This window comes from Papio anubis, chromosome X (assembly GCF_008728515.1).
Source record: "Papio anubis isolate 15944 chromosome X, Panubis1.0, whole genome shotgun sequence".
NCBI lineage: Eukaryota > Metazoa > Chordata > Mammalia > Primates > Cercopithecidae > Papio > Papio anubis.
Window position 1 is genome coordinate 14911606 of NC_044996.1, and position 21581 is coordinate 14933186.

At 39.9% G+C, this 21581-nt stretch overlaps 1 protein-coding gene across 23 annotated transcripts in view; it reads left to right on the forward strand.

The window, feature by feature from the left end:
• The window catches only part of ATP11C (ATPase phospholipid transporting 11C), a 208351-nt gene that overhangs the window by 155103 nt on the left and 31667 nt on the right, over positions 1–21581 (forward strand). For 21 of the 23 annotated variants that reach the window (XR_004180585.1, XR_004180586.1, XR_004180587.1 and 18 more), the window contains 4 exons: positions 4897–5160; positions 11401–11575; positions 16225–16327; positions 17531–17676. Coding sequence is in view for 20 of the 23 variants with exons in the window: in XM_031660554.1 (XP_031516414.1) it covers positions 4897–5160; positions 11401–11575; positions 16225–16327; positions 17531–17676 (688 nt within the window). In the remaining 3 variants the exon portion in view is untranslated. The remainder of the gene's footprint in view (positions 1–4896; positions 5161–11400; positions 11576–16224; positions 16328–17530; positions 17677–21581) is intronic. The other 2 variants (XM_031660565.1, XM_031660560.1) reach the window with 2 other exon arrangements.

The window sequence follows — 21581 nt, forward strand, 5'->3', positions numbered from 1 at the left end:
GTTAATTTAGCTACTGGTCTATTTGTTTCTAATTTTTGTTTCATTGATACTTTGTATGCTTTTTTTGGTCTCGATTTATGTTAGTTCTGCTACGATCTTTGTTACTCCTCTGCTAGCTTTGGGTCTGGTTTGTTCTTGTTTTTCTAGTTCTTTTAGCTGTGACATTAGGTTGTTCATTTGAGATTTTTCTGCCTTTTTGATGTAGGCAATTAGTGCTATAAACTTTGCTCTTAACACTGCTTTTGACATAACCCATAGTTTTTGGTATGTTTTGTCTCTATTTTCTTTTGTTTCAAAATTGTTTTTTTGGTTTCTGCCTTAATTTCATTGTTTACTCAAAAGTTATTCAGGAGCAAGTTGTTCAGTTTATATGTACTCATGTGGTCTTGAGAGTTCCCCTTGGTATTGATTTCTAATTTTATTTCACTCTGTTCAGAGAAGATGCTTGATATTATTTTGAGTTTTGAATTTCAGGAGACTTGCTTTATGACCAAGCATGTGATCAATTTTAGAGAATGTTCATGCACAGATGAGAAAAATGTATGTTCTGCACTTGGTGAGTAGAGTGTTTTGTAAATGTCTATTAGGCCCATTTGGTCAAGAGTCCAATTTAAGTCCAGAATTTCTTTGTTAGTTTTCTGCCTCGATAATCTGTCTTGTGCTATCATTGGGGTCTTAAAATCCCCCAATATTATTGTATGACTCTCTGTCTCTTTCCTTAGGTCTAGGGATGATTGTTTTATCAATCTGGACACTCTGATGTTGGGTTTATATATATTTAGGCTAGTTGAATCTTGTTGAATTGAATTCTTTTTCATTATGTAATTCCCACCTTGTCTTTTTATTTACTGTTGTTGATTTAAAGCCTGTTTTATCTGATACAGGAAGATCAAACCCTACTCCTTTTTGTTTTCCATTTGCATGATAGATCTTTCTCCATCCCTTTAGTTTTAGCTTGTGGCCATCATTATGCTGTCATCACGCCTGAGATGGGTTTGTTGAAGTTTTTGAGATGGAGTCTTGCTCTGTCGCCCAGGCTAGAGTGCAGCCAGGATAGAGTGTAGCGGCGCAATCACAGCTCACTGCAACTTTCGCCTCCTGGGTTCAAACCATTCTCGTACCTCAGCCTCCTGAGTAGCTGGGACTACGGGTGCCTGCCACCACACCTGGCTAATTTTTGTAGTTTTAGTAGAGAAGGGGTTTCACCATGTTGGCCAGGCTGGTCTCGAACTCATGACCTCAGGTGATCCTCCTGCCTCAGCTTCCTTAAGTGCTGGAATTACAGGTGTGAGCCACCACGCCCGGCCTAACAGATGGTATTTTTGTACTCATTGTGCCAATCTATGTCTTTTAAGTAGAGCATTTAGGCCATTTACCTTCAAGGTTAATATTGATATGTGAGGTTTGTTCCTGTCTTAGTGTTGTTAGCTAGTTGTTTTGATAGTCTCAAGTATATAATTGCTTTATAGGATCTGTTAACTTTCTACTGACATATACCTTTATAGTAGCAAATATCATCCGTTTGTTTTCCGTGTTTAGAGCTCCTTCAAGCATTTCTTATAGGATAGGTTTGGTGGTGACAGATTCCCATAGCATTTGCTTGTCTGGGAAAAACTTTGTTTTTCCTTCAGTTAGGAAGCTTAGTTTAGCAGGATATAGAATTCTTGGCTGCAGTTGTTTTTCTTTAAGAAGGCTAAAGGCCAGGTATGGTGGCTTATACCTGTAATCCAGTGCTTTGAGTGGTTGAGGTGGGAGGAACACTTGAGCCTGGGAGCTCACAGCCAGCCTGGGCAGCATAGCGAGACCCCATCTCTACAAAATTTTTTTTTAGATAACTAAGCATGGTGACACATGCTTGTAGTCCCAACTGCTTGGGAGGCTGAGGTGGGAGGATTACTTGAGCCCAGAAGTTACAGTGAGCCATGACTGCACCACTGCTACACTTTAGGTGACAGATTGAGATTTTTGTCTCTTTAAAAAAAAAAAAAAAAAAAAAAGCCAAAAATACATCCCCAATCTTCTGGCTTCTAAGATTTCTGCTGAAAAATTCACTACTAGTCTGATGGGATTTCATTTATAGGTAATTTGTCCTTTTTATCTAGTTGCCTTTAAGATTTTTTTTTTGTTTGTTTACCTTGGGTTGTCTGATGACTATATGCCTTGGTGATGGTCATCTTGTGTAGCATATAACAGTTGTTCTCTGAATTTCTTGTATCTGGATGTTGACCTCTAGCAAGGTTCAAGAAATTTTCCTGAATTATTCCCCAAATATATTTTCCATGTTGCCTTTTTTTCTTCTTCTCTCTCAGAAATGCCAAGAAGTTATAGATTTTGTTGCTTTACATAATCCCATATTTCTCAAAGACTTTACTCACGTTTAAATTTTTTTTTTTTTTAATATGACTGGGTTAATTCGAAAGACTGCTCTTCAAGCTCTGCAATTCTTTCTTCTGCTTGGTCTAGTCTATTGTTAAGGCTTCCAGCTGTATTTTGAAATTGCTTTAGTGAGTTTTTCAATTCCAGGCGTTCTAATTGATTTGTTTTATTATAGCTATCCTTATCTTTCATATCCTGAATCATTTTTCTGGTTTCTTTGTGTTGGGCCTCAACTTTCTCTTAGATCTAGTTGAGTTGCCTTGCAAGCCATATTTTGAATTCCTTATCTGTCATTTCAGACTTTTCATTCTGGTTAACCTGTATTATTACAGAGGTAGTACAATCCTTTGGATGTGTCAAGACACCACCCAGCTTTTTGTACCGCTAGAGTTCTTACACTGATTCCTTCTCATCTGAGGGATCTGTTGCTTCTTATTTTTGAATTTGCTGTAGTTTGGATAAGACATTTTTTATTTTTTAGTTCTTTTTTCCCTTGAGGATATGACTGTGGTATATGTTGTATATGATTGTTTGGCTTTGTTTCTGGGTGCTTTCGGCAGGGCAAGGCTCTATATGGTTTCCTGGGTTGTGGATAGCTTCAGTGCAATGGCTTTCTCAGATGTTGTCGTAGTGATGTATTGGATGCAAGGGCCGACACACTGCCTCCCTCAGGGCTAAGGGTGTGGAGGTGTCAGAAAGCTTAGCACTAAACCCTTCTGGCAGCAAGTTACTTATTTGGGGGTGCAGTTCAGGCTTCAGTCCAGTAGGTGGAGCTTAAGAGTAAGAGTCAGTTCTTCCTCTGGGAGGCTGATGATGAGTGGAAGCGCCTATCCTGAGGGAAGGATGGTGGCAGGGGTTGGAGATCGGGTTGGGGTATGCCGAGATCTTGGGGGAAGGAACGAGGAAGGGTGCACCAGCTCCTCATCCTGTGCAGATAGGGACATGATCCACTTCTCCATTATGCCCCTGTCATGCTCACAATCTTCAGTTCGTATAGACTGTATCCTTTGGTTCCTGGTCACAGTGTGGCTGCAGATCATGGATACATCTCTCTGATGGTTGCAACCAAAATGGGCTTTGGCCAAGCCTTTACCCCAAGTTCAGAGCAGCAACTCTGCAGCTTACCTGTCTGTTGCTGGGATGCTGCTGCTCTGTGTAGGGAGTTGGAGTTGGGTCCCACCCTTTGTGAAAGCCCAATTGGCACGAGCTCATTTTCAGCAGGGGTAGAACCACTGTGAAAAAGGTGAAAAGTTTCTCCAGGTACATATGCGCTACCCTCCACTGGGAAGAACTGCTGCTGGCCGCATCAACAACAGTGTACAGGAGTGGGCACAGTGGGAAATGTCTCCATGACTGTTCCTGGCCCTCAGTGCTACCTCCTTCAGTGATTGTCACTGTGCCCACATTTCCTTTGTCCCAGGAGGGCCCTTAGCGGGCTGTGCTTACCTCCCCCTTAGGGACACTCCATGCTGAGGGATAGATCTCCAGGGATCCCATAGCTCCCTGGGGACTCACTGATCCCCCTGAGCTTGCCAAAGTCAGAGCAGATTGGAGTATATTTGCAGGGGATCTGATGGTATGATAACTCAAGGGCAGAGATTCCCCTAGGTATGGTATTGGCCCACCACAGCAGCACAAACAGAATGGTTCCTGCCCTCTAAGTTTGGGTCTGAGGGGAGTACTGACATGCCTGCATGAGCTGGCCACCCGGATCTCTGTCCCTGGGAAGCTCCTATATCGCCACTGATGGCGTTGCCCTAGGTAAGGAGGGAAGGGTTCCCCAGCAGTTTGATGGTCAGGACATTGTCACAGGGTGAGGAAGCAGAGAAGCATTTCCACCTACTCTTTACATGGGGCTTTGAGTTCCTCGGGGGACAGTCTCTGCCAGACTCTCGCTACTTTCCTTTTCTGTATCCCAGCTTTCTCTTGTGGGCTCTCCAATAGGTCCTGGCTCTCTTCCTGCAGTTTTCAGTTCAGAAAATGTCCATTCACCAGTAACTTTGATCTTTTTTATGAGGACAACTGGCATCTGATGTCCCTAGTCAGCCATCTTGAAAACCCATGTTCCTGTTCTTAAAGTTCCTCAAGGATAGGGATTCACTAATTTCCTTCATCGTCTGATTAGAATGTTTGGACCTTTATACTTTGAATGATGTTAAGTGATGTTAATTGGTATGGTAAGATAGAACATAAAATGAAATATGCTAAAGTGACATTGAGTACAAATGTTTCAGAACATTTTAGCTTAGAATGATGATACTCAATTCTGCCACTGGATACCAGTTACCTCAAGGTGTCACAAACTTCAGAACCTCATTGTCTGAAATTTGCTTTAATAAGTAAAACTATGCCAGAGACAGCACTCAGAATGAGTAGGGGATGTATATGAAAGTCAACCGTGATAAGATGTCAGGACTCTAGAATTGCTGCGAATTATAAAAATATTCTCTTTAACAAGCCTTCCTGTAGAATCTTTGTCAGGAATTTTAGAAGATCACAAGGTTTCTTTTGTGTTCCCAGGCTACAAGATCAAGCTGCAGAGACCATTGAAGCTCTGCATGCAGCAGGCCTGAAAGTCTGGGTGCTCACTGGGGACAAGATGGAGACAGCTAAATCCACATGCTATGCCTGCCGCCTTTTCCAAACCAACACCGAGCTCTTAGAACTAACCACAAAAACCATTGAAGAAAGTGAAAGGAAAGAAGATCGATTACATGAATTATTGATAGAATATCGTAAGAAATTGCTGCATGAATTTCCTAAAAGTACTAGAAGCCTTAAAAAGTAAGAAAGTACATCAGTTTCTTATATTTAGACATTGGTGCAGATGTAAATCACAGCTGCGTATACAAAAGGCTTCATTTTCTGTAATTTATGATTTTCTGTTTGCAGGTGTTTTATCATTATAAGTTAAAATTGTCCCTGAGGACTTGACTAATGGCCCATCTGAGATTATTTGGCACTTTCCACCTTTTCTTTTAACTTAAAAGAAAACTGCACATTTCGGAAGGTTTAGAAAAATAGCTCAATTTTTAAATATTTAGAGTCTAGGTATTCAGTGTTGATATTCTGGCCTGGTCCATGTTAAGAAAAAAAATACTCCTTTCACAGTCTCTTAAACTGAATGTAATAAAATCAATCTCTATGACAATTTTCATGCATTTTGAGGTTCTGGAGCCATTTTCTGTGCATTTTTATACCCCAGAGCTCCAAATGGAATCAAATACTTGTTAATGTGGCCACTTTATTTAGAGGACATGGCTGCTTTGACTCTGCTTTCAACTAGGAAGAACTTGTGGAACATGAAGGTGTCAGGGAAAGCCACTGATAAACAATAATTCAATGCCCAGAGATATATTTTCTATACTTCCCATTGACCAAGGGTGAGCCTTGTCTAAACCAGTTACTTGAATTTACCTTGGCCATAAGCAAATTGATTTCCTTTTTTGGAATGCCACTGGATGTGTCTGTACTAACTTGAAATATCCCTAAGCAATATTATTTTCAATTTCTTAAGCATACTTTATGTTCCAGGAACAGTGTTAAGGGCATTGTATGATAATTGTCATTTAATCATCATTAACAACCCAGTTAGGCAACCGTATTTTCTTCATTTTACAGATAGAGATCACACAGCTAAGAAGGAGTTCAGAAAGTCTATCCAATTTCAGATCCCATGCTTATAACAACTATGCTATATCTGTATCCTCATCTCTAATGTTTAAGCAAGTTTTAAAAATGAATAGCCTGCATTCATGAGGCTATGGCCAATTCTAAAGCAGCTGTTGTTGTTCTAGTACTTGGGCATCAATGAGAATAAATAGGTTTTTATTAATTGCCTATGAGAAACATTTTCCTTTAGCCAAATGGTACTTATAAAGACAGTCCAAAGTATGTGCATTTTACTTCTCCTTTTGTCTTAGTCTGCTTGAGCTACCATAACAAAATACCATAGATTGGGTGGATTAAACAGTAGAAATTTATTTTTCAGTTTTGGAGGCTAAAGTTCTGTGATTGGAGTGCCAGCATGGTTGGGTTCTTGTGAGGGCTCTCTTCTGGCTTAGAGATGGCCGCCGTTTCCCTGTGTCCTCACATGGCAGAGAGAGCTCTGCTGTCTCTTCCTCTTATAAGGGCAGTAATCCCATCATGGAGTCCCCACCTTCATTGACTCATCTAAAGTCAGTGTATTCGTCTGTTTTCACACTGCTGATAAAGACATACCCGAAACTGGGAACAAAAAGAGGTTTAATTGGACCTAGAGTTCTGCATGGTTGGGGAGGCCCAAGAATCATGGTAGGAGGCAAAAAGCACTTCTCACATGGCAGTGGCAAGAGAAAAATGAGGAAGAAGCAAAAACAGAAACCCCTGATAAACCCATCAGATCTCATGAGAGTTAATTCCCTATAACGAGAACAGCACAGGAAAGACCAGCCCCCATGATTCAATTACCTCCCCCTGGGTCCCTCCGACAACACAATGGGAATTCTGGGAGATACAGTTCAAGTTGAGATTTGGGTGGGGACATGACCAAACCATATCATTCTACCCCTGGCCCCTCCAAATCTCATGTCCTCACATTTCAAAACCAACCATGCCTTCCCAATAGCCCCCCAAAGTCTTTCAGCATTAACCCAAAAGTCTACAGTCCAAAGTCTCATCTGAGACAAGGCAAGTCTCTTCCACCTATGAGCCTGTATAAAATCAAAAGTAAGCTAGTTACTTCCTAGATACAATGGGGGTACAGGTATTGGGTAAATACAGCTGTTCCAAATGGGAGAAATTGGCCAAAACAAAGGGGTTAGAGGGCCCATGCAAGTCTGAAATCCAGCAGGGCAGTCAAATCTTAAAGCTCCGAAATGATATACTTTGACTCCATGTCTCACATCCAGGTCGTGCTATTGCAATAGGTGGGTTCCCATGGTCTTGGGCAGCTCCACCCCTGTGGCCTTGCAGGGTATAGCCTCCCTCCTGGCTGCTTTCACGGGCTGGCATTGAGTGTCTGCAGCTTTTCCAGGTGCACCGTGCAAGTTGTCAGTGGATCTACCATTCTGGCGTCTGGAGGATGGTGGCCCTCTTCTCATAGCTCTACTAGTCAGTGCCCCAGTAGGGACTCTGTGTGGAGGCTCCGACCCCACATTTCCCTTCTGCACTGCCCAAGCAGAAGTTCTCCACAGGGGCCCCATCCCTGCAGGAAACTTTTGCCTGGGCATCCAGGTGTTTATACATACACCTTCTGAAAGCTAGGTGGAGGTTCCCAAACCTCAGTTCTTGACTTTGTGCACCCGTAGACTCAACGCCACGTGGAAGCTGCCAAGGCTTGGGGTTTCCACCCTCTGAAACCACAGCCTAAGCTCTACATTGGCCCCTTTCAGCCACGGCTAGAGCAGCTGGGACACAGGGCACCAAATCCCTAGGCTACACACAGCACGGGGACACTGGGCCTGGCCCATGAAACCCCCTTTCTTCCTGGGCCTCCCGGCCTGTGTTGGGAGGGACTGCTGTGAAGGTCTCTGGCATGGCCTGGAGACATTTTCCCCATGGTCTTGGGGATTAACATTAGGCTTCTTGCTTGTTATGCAAATTTCTGCAGCTGGCATCAATTTCTTCTCAGAAAATGGGTTTTTCTTTTCTATCACATCGTCAGGCTGCAAATTTTCTGAACTTTTATGATGTTTCCCTTTTAAAATGGAATGCTTTTAACAGCACCTAGGTTACCTTTTGAATGCTTTGCTGCTTAGAAATTTCTTCTGCCAGATACCCTAAATCATCTCTCTCAAGTTCAAAGTTCCACAAATCTCTAGGGCAGGGACAAAATGCCACCAGCCTCTTTGCTAAAACATAACAAGAGTCACCTTTGCTCCAGTTCCCAACAAGTTCCTCATCTCTATCTGAGACCACCTCAGCCTGAACCTTACTTTTCATATCACTATCGGCATTTTTGTCAAAGCCATTCAGCAAGTGTCTAGGAGGTTCCAAACTTTCCCACATTTTCCTGTCTTCCTATGAGCCCTCCAAACTGTTCCAGCCTCTGCCTGTTACCCAGTTCCAAAGTCACTTCCACAGTTTTGGGATCTCCTCAGCAACGCCCCACTCTACGGGTACCAATGTACTGTATTAGTTCGTTTTCATGCTGCTGATAAAAACTTACCCAAGACTGGGAAGAAAAAGATTTAATTGGACTTACAGTTCCACATGGCTGAGGCCTCAGAATCAAGGCAAGAGGCAAAAGGCACTTCTTACATGGCTACGGTAAGAGAAAAATGAGGAAGAAGCAAAAGCGGAAACCCAGTAAACCCATCAGATCTCATGAGACTTCACTCACTCTCACGAGAGTAGCACAGGAAAGACCGGCCCCTATGATTCAGTTACCTCCCCCTGGGTCCCTCCCAAAACACATGGGAGTTCTGGGAGATACAATTCAAGTTGAGATTTGGGTGGGGACACAGCCAAACCTTATCAGTCAGTTACCTCTCAAGGTCCCCACCTCCTAATACCACAACACTGGGAGTTAAGAGCTTCAACAGATAAATCTTGGGAGAACACAATTCAGTTTATAACAGACACAAATCCCATCATTAGGGCCTCACCCTCTAAAGGTGCTATCTTCAAATACAATCACATTGAAGGGTAGTGCTTCAACATGAATTTGCAGGGGAACACAATTCAGTCTATAGCACCATTCAGCAGCCCTGAGGACACTTTTGTAAAAGCCAGGGCTTATGGAAAACTTAATGTACTATCACTGTCTCAGATCAGCCCGTCTTCCTGAGTTGGGCACAGTCTTTACTTACTTACACAGAGTTCAGACTCAGTCACCTTTGCCAGCTTCTGCTCCTTTGCCCTTTCCCCTTCAAATCAGACCCCAAGCCATATTCATACTCCCATTCTCACCTCTAGTGCCCCCCCCCCACATCAGAGGCCTAGTACCTCATGCATGAAATCCCTTAAGCCCCTCTGCCAGATGAATGATCTTTAAATGAAGCACTGTCCATGTCACAGTTCCGCTCTGAAAACTTTGGTGGTTCTCCATTACCCACAGATTCAGGCCACACCAAAGGCTTTAAGTGACCTTTTCAATGTGCTTTTCCAGTGCACCCCAACATAACATTCTATTACTTCACCTCTTTTGTCTCTGTTTTTCAAGTCCTACTTTAGATACCGCACCTCACAAAGAATCCACTATTCTCTCCTGTGTGGATGTGTCTCAGTAACTGGGCATTAGCCATGGATTATCTTGTTTGGTTGGGTAGTTCTCTCACGTATGCTTCTATCAGTCTAAGGAGATGTTCTATTCTCCATAAAAAGATTAGTCCATAATTCTTTGTATTTCTCTATATAGTGTGCTTATAGTTGGTGTTCGCAAGTTATTTCTTCATTGGTTATTGAGTTGCTGTTTTCAGCCCCGTAGGTAAGCTATTAATATATGAGTAGGGGGGCAAAGAAAGAGAACACATCATTGATGTCTCTTTATTTAGTGAATAAAATTATACAGCAAAATATGGGTAAGTATAAAATGTTACGGTATTAGCAGTATACACTGAAGAAATATGGAATAAAGGAATGATGAGGTATATTAGGCCCTCACTACTCAAAGCTTCGTCTATAGAATGGCAACTCCATTGTCACTGGGCAGCTTTTTAGAAATGCAAAATCTCACATCACACCTAACGAATCCGAATTTGCAGTTTAACAAGATTCCCAGGTGATTCCTTTGCACATTAAACTTTGAGTAGCATTAAATTAGATAACAATTTCTGAGATCCTGCTTTGTCGAACGCTTCCACTGCAGTGGTTGTCAAATGGCATCCAAGATTCCCCAGAGCAAAACTTGAATAACCACTCGTTTGTTTCCTAATTGAAAAATAAAGGTTAATTGGCAGAATTTTCTCAGTTGTTAGTTTTACACTATATTTTTCTTAAATACTTGGCACCTGTTACACATTTGTCTTTCCTGACACCTAACACCTCTTAGTCCTGGCTACACATGAGAACCACCTAGGAAGCTTTTACTATATATATATATATATATATATATATATAACCAAGCCCTGGCCAAGGTACTCTGATTTAATTGGTCTGGGGATAGGCCCCAGGCATGGGCAATTTTTAAAGCCACCCAGATGATTCGAATGGGATGGCTAGAGAACCACTAAGCTAGTATGTAAAATGATACATTTAAAGAGAAAAAAAAACCATATATATATATATATGTTTGCCCCAAAGCCATTTGTCTTTTCCCTGTATTGTTAGGGAGTATCAGACTAATTGATGGTTTGTCTTCATAGCAGAGTTTAACTAATTGATTTTAATTCCAAATACTCACTATATGTTTCTTAAACAGAGGCAGGCTGCTTAATCTCTTTATTTTCTAAACATCAAAAAAAAAGTTTGTATTAGTCAAAGTTCAACCAGAAAAATAGAGCCAGTAAAAGAATATATTGAGAGATTTATTGTTAGGACTTGGCTTGGGCAACTAACTGTATTATCTAGCTGGGCAGGTCTAGGTTTATGGGATAGGCTCTTAGGAAGGGCTGGGACTCTCAGGCATGAGCTAAGGCTATTGCCTTAGGAAGTCTCAGGAAGTAGCTAAGGCTACTGCATCAGGAAGTCTCAGCTTTGCTCTTAAAACCTTTTAAGTGACTGAATAAGGCCCACTCTAGTTATCTAGGATGATCTCTCTTGCTTGAAATCAACTGCTTGTGGATTTTTATCACATCTACAAAGTACCTTTACAGCAACACTTAGACAATTGTTTGATTAAATAACTGGGAAATGTGGCCTCACCAAGTTGACCTTTTAGAACTTGTAGTCATCTATATGTGCAACTCGGGTCTCAAAGATATGATTGCAAATCACTGTTGTGCCATTATTAGAGGCAGTTGCTTCTTTAGAGTGAACAGGTTGAGGAACCAGATTGATGACTCCCCTTACCTGGGACCACCCCCTTTGTTGTTAAAAAAAAAATCTGGATCCTAAATAGAAATCTATAATAAATTCAAACACAGCATTGTTTTTCTTTTTCAGAGCATGGACAGAACATCAGGAATATGGATTAATCATAGATGGCTCCACATTGTCACTCATACTAAATTCCAGTCAAGACTCTAGTTCAAACAATTACAAAAGCATTTTCCTACAAATATGTATGAAGTGTACTGCAGTACTCTGCTGTCGGATGGCACCGTTACAGAAAGCCCAGGTAACTGTGAACATTAGTTAACGTTCCATTCTGGATACTTCTGTACACATATGTGGAAATGTTTATTTTTTAAAAAATTATTTCTTCTTCAAAGGGCCATTATTACCATCTAATTTCTTCCTCCAAGGCTTCTTTCTTTTTGTAGTCAGACTCAGAAATCTTTTCCCATTTTAAATTAAACTTATGCTGCACCTTGTTGTCCCCTCAATCTGGCTATCCAGTTCCTCACCTTCCAGACTTTTTTCTCTGATGAGTGCTTTTTGCCTGCTGCCACTGCTCCTAGATCCCTTATGACATTAGCTCTGTGTGTTCTTTCTGTTCTTCTTACTCCCTTGGCTTGCCTGCAGGTAGACCTGGCCCATCCCTTGTGTAGTCTTCCATTCTCTTTCTCATTTCTCCTTTGTTCTTGATACCATCAATTATATCCTCCTTAAAATTATCCTTTCATGGTCTCTGTGATGGTCCATGGTCCTAACATTTTACTTGTCAACGTAGTGACTTTTTATTAGATCTTAAAATTTTCTTCCTCAGACCAGTGTGGTTTTTCTTTTATATTGTTCTTGTTACCGGTGCCATTTTTCTCTTGCTCCCTATGTCTCAAAACTACTTTTGATCCTTCTCATCTCCCTCTATATATAGTCACCATGTTCTGTTGGTCCTACCTTTTGTCATAGCTCTCATTTTGATGCCATCTTTCAAAACCTTTTACTGCCCAACTAGTCCAAGCCCTTATGACTTTACACATAGACTATTTGATTTAGTCTCCTCACTGGCTTCCTTGCTTTCACCCATCCATTTTTAATCTCTCCACACTCCCAAATTAATCTTGTTAAAACATAACTCTTCCTATCATATATTCTTTTTCGGACACTTTCAGTAGTTTCATAGTCCCTTAGGATGAAGGGCAGTTGACTGAGTGTGGCGCCTGGGGCTCCCCACTGTTGTCCCTTGACATGGCTCTACATATTTTGTACTTTGTGTCCACTGTCACTCCTTTCTCTGGCGTACATTCTCCACTCCTGTTGGTTGTTCTTCCGTGGTCTTCCATATGTCATACTCAGGGCAACTTTCAAAACTTTTGTCACATCATTTCCTCAACTGGCATTCTCTCTGAATTCCCCTGGCCTAACAAAAATTTTACTCATAATGAAACCTAGCTGAAGGGCCGCCTCCTACATGCTTTCTTTTCCAGCTCCTCCAGTCCAAATTGATCTGCCTCATCTTGCTTCTTTGTATTCACTAGGTACAAGGAAACTTAGAGTCTCGGTTACCTACTTTTTCATTTCCATATATGCTATAGGATATTCTTTCATATGTGTTAGTCTTGCTTCATCAGATTCTTTAACCGGTTGCTCTAAGTGTCTGTGGCTTTTCTTTTACATACTGCACGCGGACACACACACACACACACACACACACACACAGCGCCCATCATATTTGGGACATTTCTTCTGTCTGCCTTCTAGCTCTCAGTCCCCACTGCAATCAGAGGCTCTTCTTTCTTTTCTTCAATCTTGAAAACCTCTCTTGGCCCCAGGTTGGGAATCAGATCCAACCAGAATACACTATTCAAAAGTATCCGTCCCCTTAGTCAGAGGCTTTCCTGCAACAGCGACCTCTTTTTTTTCCCTTACGTTCAGTGTATGCTGTTCAAATTACTCACCTGGGTTCTGAGTGCTTCACTGCCAGGCAGGTTCCTGACCCCATGCTGCTACTTCCATCTTAATTATGCCACCACTTGTGGTTTAGTCCTCATTCTGTTTTATTTCCGTCACTATAGTTATTTTTTGCAGGATATTACATACTTAGCTGTCATGTTCATGTAGGTGATATTCAAGTTACTACCTCCAATCCAAGTATTTGGTGATCTACTTTACTTCTTCACCTGTTTCCCAAACATGTATTCTTGGGTGTGGCATTATCACCCCAAATCTGACTTCTCTAGAGTCCAACCATCATTTTCCCTGGCATCTTCTTTTTCTATGACTGACCTCAGTGTACTTCCAGATTTCTAGATTCAAAACCTTGGAACCTGTGTTGCCTTCCCACATACCACATACATTACTCTTCCATTGTAGTCTTAGTCACTAAATTTTGTCCGTTTCTTGTTACATTGTCTTTTCCGTCTATTCCTTTCTTTTCATTACCTTTCAGGGCCAGGCCTTTCAATAGCTCACTGAACTCCTGGAACTAGCCACCTAACTTCTCTCTTCACCCACAGTCTTGCTTTCCTCCAGTTCTTCCTACATCCTGCTGTCACTTTCATATCACTCCCTGTTGAACTAGCTCCAGATATTTCTGTCCGTGTTCCCTATATGAAAATTCCAGTTGATCTGGGCAAGCCAGACCTATTCTCTCAGCATGTACTGTATTTATCTGGCTATGTGCTCTTAGATATGCTAGTCCGATTCTCTGGAATACTCCTTTCTTTCTTTGTCATCTATGCGAGTCATACTAATATTTCATGATTTACATCAAATCACTCTTCCTTCTGTAAAATTCCTGATCACTCTGTCATGTGGTGTCTTCTCCCTTCTCTGGCATCCTAGGCCTTCTTATGTGAATGACAATATCATGCATTCCTGCACAGATGCTACATTTTGTTACTTTGTATTGTTCATCTGCTTATCTAATATTCTTGTACTCATGACCTAACTCTACTACTTCATTTATATGCTTTTTAAGGTGTGTAATGAAACCTTATATCTGTTTTGGCTCTTAGCACATTCCTGTATACAATATAAAGCAAGCTATTATAGTTGATGAATAAATAGTATTTTGGTAAATTTTTTTTTTTTTTAATGAAGCTATCCTAGAGATTGAAGAGGTCTTAATCCAGTTGACCTAGGGCTGAGTGAAAAAGTCTATGTTTACGAATCTAAATCCCTTCATGATTTTATGGTCCATGATTGTATATCCTTTTATCTTTCTACTGTGATGAGTTTTACTCTTTGTAGTCTATATTTTCATGCAGAAGCTGTCACCCTTGATAATTTTATTGCCTTCCCTAAACCTTCCCTGGCTGCGTATTTTTTCCTTGAGGTGCAAATTGTTACTGCACACAGTGTAACAGGTGCACTTAGTTAACCATTATTGTAGCCTAGTAAAAACAAATTTAGTTTGGGTTCTTTAATTTTGTCTTTTATTCTTTCACTTACAGGTTATTTCTGACAGTCTTCTATAAAGTTTTTAAGAAGAACCAAGTTGAGGGGAAGGATTGGGGGAAGTTGGCATCTCATAGTCACATCATTTTTGTGTGAAGTGGAATTCGATGTGGGGTTTTTTGTACTATTTAATACAACTAAAACCTGATTGAATTCTATTTAAAGAAATAACCGCAGGGTGCCTTAGTCTCATGAATTATTTTTAATCACTCCAGTTATGTTGAAAATGGATTTTATTTATGTTAACTGGTCAGAACAATTGTGAGGACAGTATTTTTGCAAAGCATTATTTAGTTACTAAATTATTTTTTTTAAACTGCTAGATTCCAAGGGGTTTTGTGGCTTACCACATCAAACAGTGATTATCTAAAACATAGGGTAGGAGGGCAGCTGATTACCCAATATACTTTCCACAAGTAACTCTGCCAGGAGGTTTTTGGAGAACCCCAAGGCAGAAATATTTTAATACCAGGGATGAACATTTTATTCAGTACCTGTTATGAACATGTCCCTGAACTACACAGTATCATTTATACATCTTGAAGAAACACTCAGGGAATAGTGACAGGCTTTGTACACATATCTTGGGCATCTTTCTGCAAATGTCAACCCCGTTAGTACACCTCTTTTAAAATACAGCTACTCATAGGAGAGGTCAGACCATATTGAGCAGTGAGAGATTTATTAAAGTTTAGTTGGCAGCCAGATAGGTGCAAGAATTTAACATTAGGTAAGTTGGAATAAGTGTTGATGTGCTTCTAGGGAAGGTGAGAGTGTCAGCAGGGAGGAGAGAGTAGCAAGTAACCAAAAACATTGTTCACTGACTTCCTACTTGGTTCTGGTGGCCCTATGTGTGTTACCCCAAATCAGCTTTCTGGCTTCTACTGTTACACATTCAACATCTGATCTGAAAGAACACATGATGCAATGACAAAAGAAGGAAATGTATTGACCTCTAATATGCATGAGAGGCAAAGTTTTTGATAGTTCATATATCACAGAACTAGGACAAGTGGGTGCTGGTGTTACATTTTGAATGGCTGTGTTGTTCTGCATCTGTGAATTTGACACTATTATACATACTACAGTTGGCCCTCCGTATCCATGGGTCCTGCATCCACAGATCCAAACAACTGTGGATTGAAAACATTAGAATAAAACTAAAACAATGAACAGTATACCAATAAAAATAATACAGATTTTAAAACAATACAGTATGACAGCTATTTACATAGCATTTACATTGTAGTTAGGTATTAAAAGTAACCTAGAGAAGATTTAAAGTATGCAGGAGGATTTTGGTATCTACGAGGGTCCTGGAACCAATCCTCCAAGGATACTGAGGGATGACTGTATATGCACAAACTACCTTTCTGTTTGCAAGGCCGCTATTTACAATTGTGAATGAGGCATAAACCCCTAAAGTAGTCCAATCTTACATTCTTCTTTGACCTTTTTTATACCTCTTTTGTATTTAATATTTAGATTGTCAGAATGGTGAAGAATTTAAAAGGCAGCCCAATAACTCTGTCGATAGGTGATGGTGCCAATGATGTTAGTATGATCTTGGAATCCCATGTGGGAATAGGTAAGATACATCTAATGAGATGGCAGCTGTAAAAAGTATCAGTATTGCTTTTAGGTAGTGTGGTCTTACATTCTAGAGTGGCTGTTTTGGTTGCTCATCTTGAATTTGAATTTTGGAATTAAAATTGTTAATTAAATGAATGCCTCATCTGATCATGCAACATGTCCATCCCAAGGTCCTGCCCTGTGGTAGAAATGTAGCAATGTAACAAAGTTAAAGGATGTTTTTCAATTAGCCAAGTAGAGTGAATTTCCCAAAGCTACTGGCAGCACAATTGATTGTTTAGCTCTTACTTTGACAGCATGCGTGAAACTTTTATTGATTTTCTGCCCCTGGCCAGACTGCCTACTTATGTTGCTGTCCTATATCTTTTGAGACCTCAACTGTTTGGGGCTAAGAAATGATAATTGATTGGCTGTTTTTAACATGGCAGTATTAATGGGTGGTTTGGGCTGTAGTGTTGAATTTATATATTGACATGCAACAACAGCTTTTCCACCACCTGTATCACTTTTTCCTTCTCTGATTGCTATTAGGCAGCACAGCTAACTCCCCAGCAAGTTAGTTAGCTAGTTTGTTTGTTTTGGCAGGGTGGTGGGACCAGATATGGAATTCGTATCTTGGGAATTATTGTACTGCAGTTTAGATTCCCAAATTGTTCTTTTCATTTGGAAGTATTCCTATTTATTGTGCAACTTTTAAGTTCTACTCATTGGTTATCCAAGTGTCAAATGGCCTAAAGCTGCTCGAGCTCATAGAACCCTTGCGCTGCTAGTCAGGGTTTCATTCATGAAAGAATTTCACCGTCTTCTCATTGAGCCCCTAGACCACAAACCCCAGGTTTCTGAGTTGCCTTAATATAGCACCTAGTCTAGGGTCATACACAATTTAGCCCTTACTGAGTGACTTAATAATTTTTAAGTTGAATTTTTTTCCTTCAGATAATTTTTGCCTTGTAATGATTGAAATAATGATTCTATTTAATTGTTGTATGCTGTGTTACAAATAGGGAGTTACCAGTTAAACTTAAATTATTTGGTAAGTCTCAGTGTCACTGTTAAAGAAAGCTCTTTTGGTTTTTAAAAAAGGAAAACTAAATGATAGAATTGAACTATAACATTTAACCAAGTTGAAACTATGAAAATAAATCAGGGAGTCATTTATTCTAGAAAATGCTCACTGTATAGAGATACTCTCTTTTAGGTATTAAAGGCAAAGAAGGTCGCCAAGCAGCTAGGAATAGCGATTATTCTGTTCCAAAGTTTAAACACTTAAAGAAACTGCTATTGGCTCATGGACATCTATATTATGTGAGAATAGCACACCTTGTACAGTACTTCTTCTATAAGGTATGTGATAAAATATATGTAATTTAATTTCTTTTTAATCCAGCATTAACTCAGCTTGGTCATGGTGGTGGTGTTCTTCCTTTTTTTTAATGCTGCTTTTGCTATCTCATACTGAAATTTGCAGTCAACAAAGCAGAGGTTGTCTATTGGATGAATCAGAAAACAGAGATTCCTTTTGATGCAAAATATTTGATAGGAATTTTTTAAGCCCTCTTTATTGAAATATAAATTAAATACAATAAAGTGTATTCATCAAAAGTGTACAGTTCCATGAGTTTTGCCAGTTGTATCCATCCATGTAACCATCACACCAGTCAAAAAATAGAACATTTTGGCTTGCTAGTGGCTCATTCCTGTAATCCTAGTGCTTTGGGAGGCCAAGGTGGGAGGATCACTTGAGGTCAGGATTTTGAGACCAGCCTGGGCAATAATGAGAGACCTTGTCTCTACAAAAATAAAAATTTTCTAAAATGAAATTTTTGCAGTCATTTATAAATTGTCTATAAGCATGCCAACCAAGAGAACTACTGGTAACATTTTGATATGTGACCTTGCTGGTCTTTTGTCTGTACAAATTAATGTATATATGTATTTTTTTGTACTTTTATACACTATACACTACATACGGGTTTTTAAAATTTTTTTGAGACATAATTTAACAAAATTCACCTTTTTTAAAGAAACATTTTCTTAAAGACAGAGTGTCTCTCTGTTGCCCAGGCTGGAGTGCAGTGGTGTGATCTTGGCTCACTGTAGCCTCTGTGTCCTGGGTTCAAATGATGCTCATGCCTCAGCTTCCCGAGTAGCTGGGATTACAAGCCCTTGCCACCACACTTGGCTGATTTTTGTGTTTTTAATAGAGACAAGGTTTCACCATGTTGGCCAGGCTGGCCTTGAACTCCTGACCTCAAGTGATCTGCCCCCCTCAGCCTCTCAAAGTGCTGGGATTACAGGCTTGAGCCACCACACTTGGCCTAAAATTCACCATTTTAAAGTTTATAATTCAATGACTATAGTGTGTTCACTATGATGTGCAACCATCATCGTCTAATTCTAAAACTTTTCTATCATTCCCAAAAGAAACCTTGTACCTATTGGTATAATACATATTGCTTTGCACTTTGCCTTTTTCACTTAATTTATATTGTGAACATTTTTCTCACCCAACTTAATATTCTTCCAAAACATAATTGTGCAACATCGCAAATCCCCAATATTGGACACTGAAGTAGTTTCCTCAACAATACCTTGGTTTCCTTTTATCACGAAGCATTAGTGTATACATTAGACTGAGTCTGCATACCTGTTATTGTCTACCAGGGAATAGAATTTACTAAATTTCTTAGATTCTAGTTTGTAGATAGAGTATTTAGTGCATCTTCCAACTACTCGAATCATATAGTATTTAGCATATGATTCAAGTAGTCATATTTGAATTTCATACCCTATATTTTATAAGAGTTAAAGCTCAGCACCTGATTTTGTGTGTCAGTTGTCTATAGTCAACTCTAGGTCTTTCTTACTAACTTTATATTTAAAGAAAGTATTTATTTATAAAACTATGAACCCAGTTTCACAAATTATTCTAAGACCCTGCTAGCCGGTATTTGCTGGTAGCCAGGCCAAACACTGTGGAGGAGGAAGATCATGATGATGATGGTAACCCAATATGTGTAAGGTATTTTGTGAGTTCACAAAATCACTTTTTAAAAAATGTAATCCTCACAAACATCCTATGAGACAAGTAGTATTATCTCCATTTAAGATACATGGAAAGTAGAGCTCAGAGAGATGATATAACTTGCCTTTGGCTTTCCATCCAGGAGGCGATGTTCCACCATAGACTCATTTACTCCAAATCTGGGACTTTTTATGTGTCACAGTTAGGGTCTTTTGGGCCTTGCACCCAGTAACAGTAGCTTATGGAAATAAAGAGTTATTCTCTCTTGACCTCCACCTAGCAGGAGATCCCTTGAAGATTTGTCATTCAGATCTGCCTAGTAATCTGAACCTATTCCAGAGGCTTATTTTGCCTCTTTCGAGTTTTGGCCTGCAGTTTAAGCAACTGCCACCAGATGGAAGGAATGCTCTGTTAAGGAGAACAAAACAAGCTTTAAAATGGCAAATGTTGACCAGTGGTTATTTATGTAGATTATATTCTCTGTCTTCGTTAGTGTCTCTAGGCTCATTATCATCTTGGTTACTGACTCAGCAGTATTTCTTTTTTATTACTATCTTTTGTGCCAAGAGGATTTCTAAAATTTTCAACTCTATTTGGCTGAGCTAAGAGGTCTTTCTGTCCTCTCGCCATCGTCTTCAAATTGTTATTGCCCACTCCTGGAGTACTTCAGTGACAGGTCTTCCTACCTTCTGTTTCTCCATTTAATCCTCCTTATATAATTCAGCTAGATTAGTGTTTAAAGAATGCCACTTTTCAACTTGTCCCTTAGAAACTTTACTCTCCATTGACTCAGCTTTAGTCTGGCTTTTAATGCACCCCACAATGTGACCCTGTCTTACCATATAAGTTTAAAATATATACATTCTTGCCTTGGTTCCTGCCATCAACATGTCCTGTTCATCTTTATTCATAGTTCAAGTTCTAACTTCTTTATTCAATCAGTCAACAAATATATTTTAAACGTGTTACCATGTGCCAAGGCCTGTTTTAGGTGCTTGAGGATACACCATGGTGTAAGACAGGCAGTGTCCCTGTTCTCATGAAAATTAGATTCTGGTGGGTGAGGTAGATACCCACTCTCCCTTATCATGAAGCAACCTTGTGATCCCCCACTGAGCTCTACCTGCTTCAACCTCAGAACACTTATTTTTTTCATAAACTGTGACTCTAGAAATACTATGGACTATATTTTGCATTGTACCAGAACTGATAATGTACAAATGAGTGTTGCTTTTCCAGGTGATGACCTTGGGAGCTCTGACTCATGCTGCAGGGGTGATTCAAAACATGTTGAGCTCATTTCTTTAGAAACATCCTCCAGAGTCAGTAGTACATTGATTTAAATATCCTCAGCTATGGTAGATGTTCATCCTTTGGGGTTGCATTTGATTTTTAAAAAGAGTCTCAAGTCTCCTAGAGCTAATTCTGGAGAATTAGCTGACAGAAGGGAGGAGACTAGTTTTCTGGCATGACTGGAAAGTGGGCTGTTGAAGGGGCTTCTCGAAGAGAAGTTCAGAGACATCATGAACAAGTAACAGCAAAGAAGCTCACAGCCTGCTTTGAAGAATAGCAGTTATTTGAAAATTCTAGTCCTGGTAGTTTTGCTTAAAGACATTAATTTCAGTATTTTATAATCACACTTAGTAACTTTTACTACCTTATGACTTCCCAGCTTGTGTTTCTTTTCTGCTTGTCTTTTTAGTATTTCTAAAATTAAACAATACGTCCCTTAGGACAGTGGTCCCCAACCTTTTTGGCACCAGGGATCTCAGGCCCTAATGCTCACTTGCCTGCCGCTCACCTCCTGCTGTGCATCCTCGGGGGAGGGGAGGGGGTCCCTGACTTAGGAAAAAGAAGTTGACTCTTTTTTTGGTATCATCTGTGTGCCATCTTTGTGTGTAGTAGATGCTCAATAATGATATGTTGATTGTTTGATGAGATAGTAATAAAGGCATTAAAGCATTAGTTGATATTGTTAGTGTCAACATAATCTATAATAATTTCCCAACTATTTGTTGGCATTAATTGACTTTAAATGTACACTTGCAGCATTGTCAGTCTACTATATGGTTTGCAAATCTAATTGGTGTTAAAGATACAGTGTCATTAGGTGTTCATATTGGATGAGCTCATTTATTTCCTGGAAGAAGGATAGCAACAGATTCTCATTAAGTAAATAAGATCCTCTTCTGCCTTGATAGGGCAAAAGTTGGCCTTAATATGA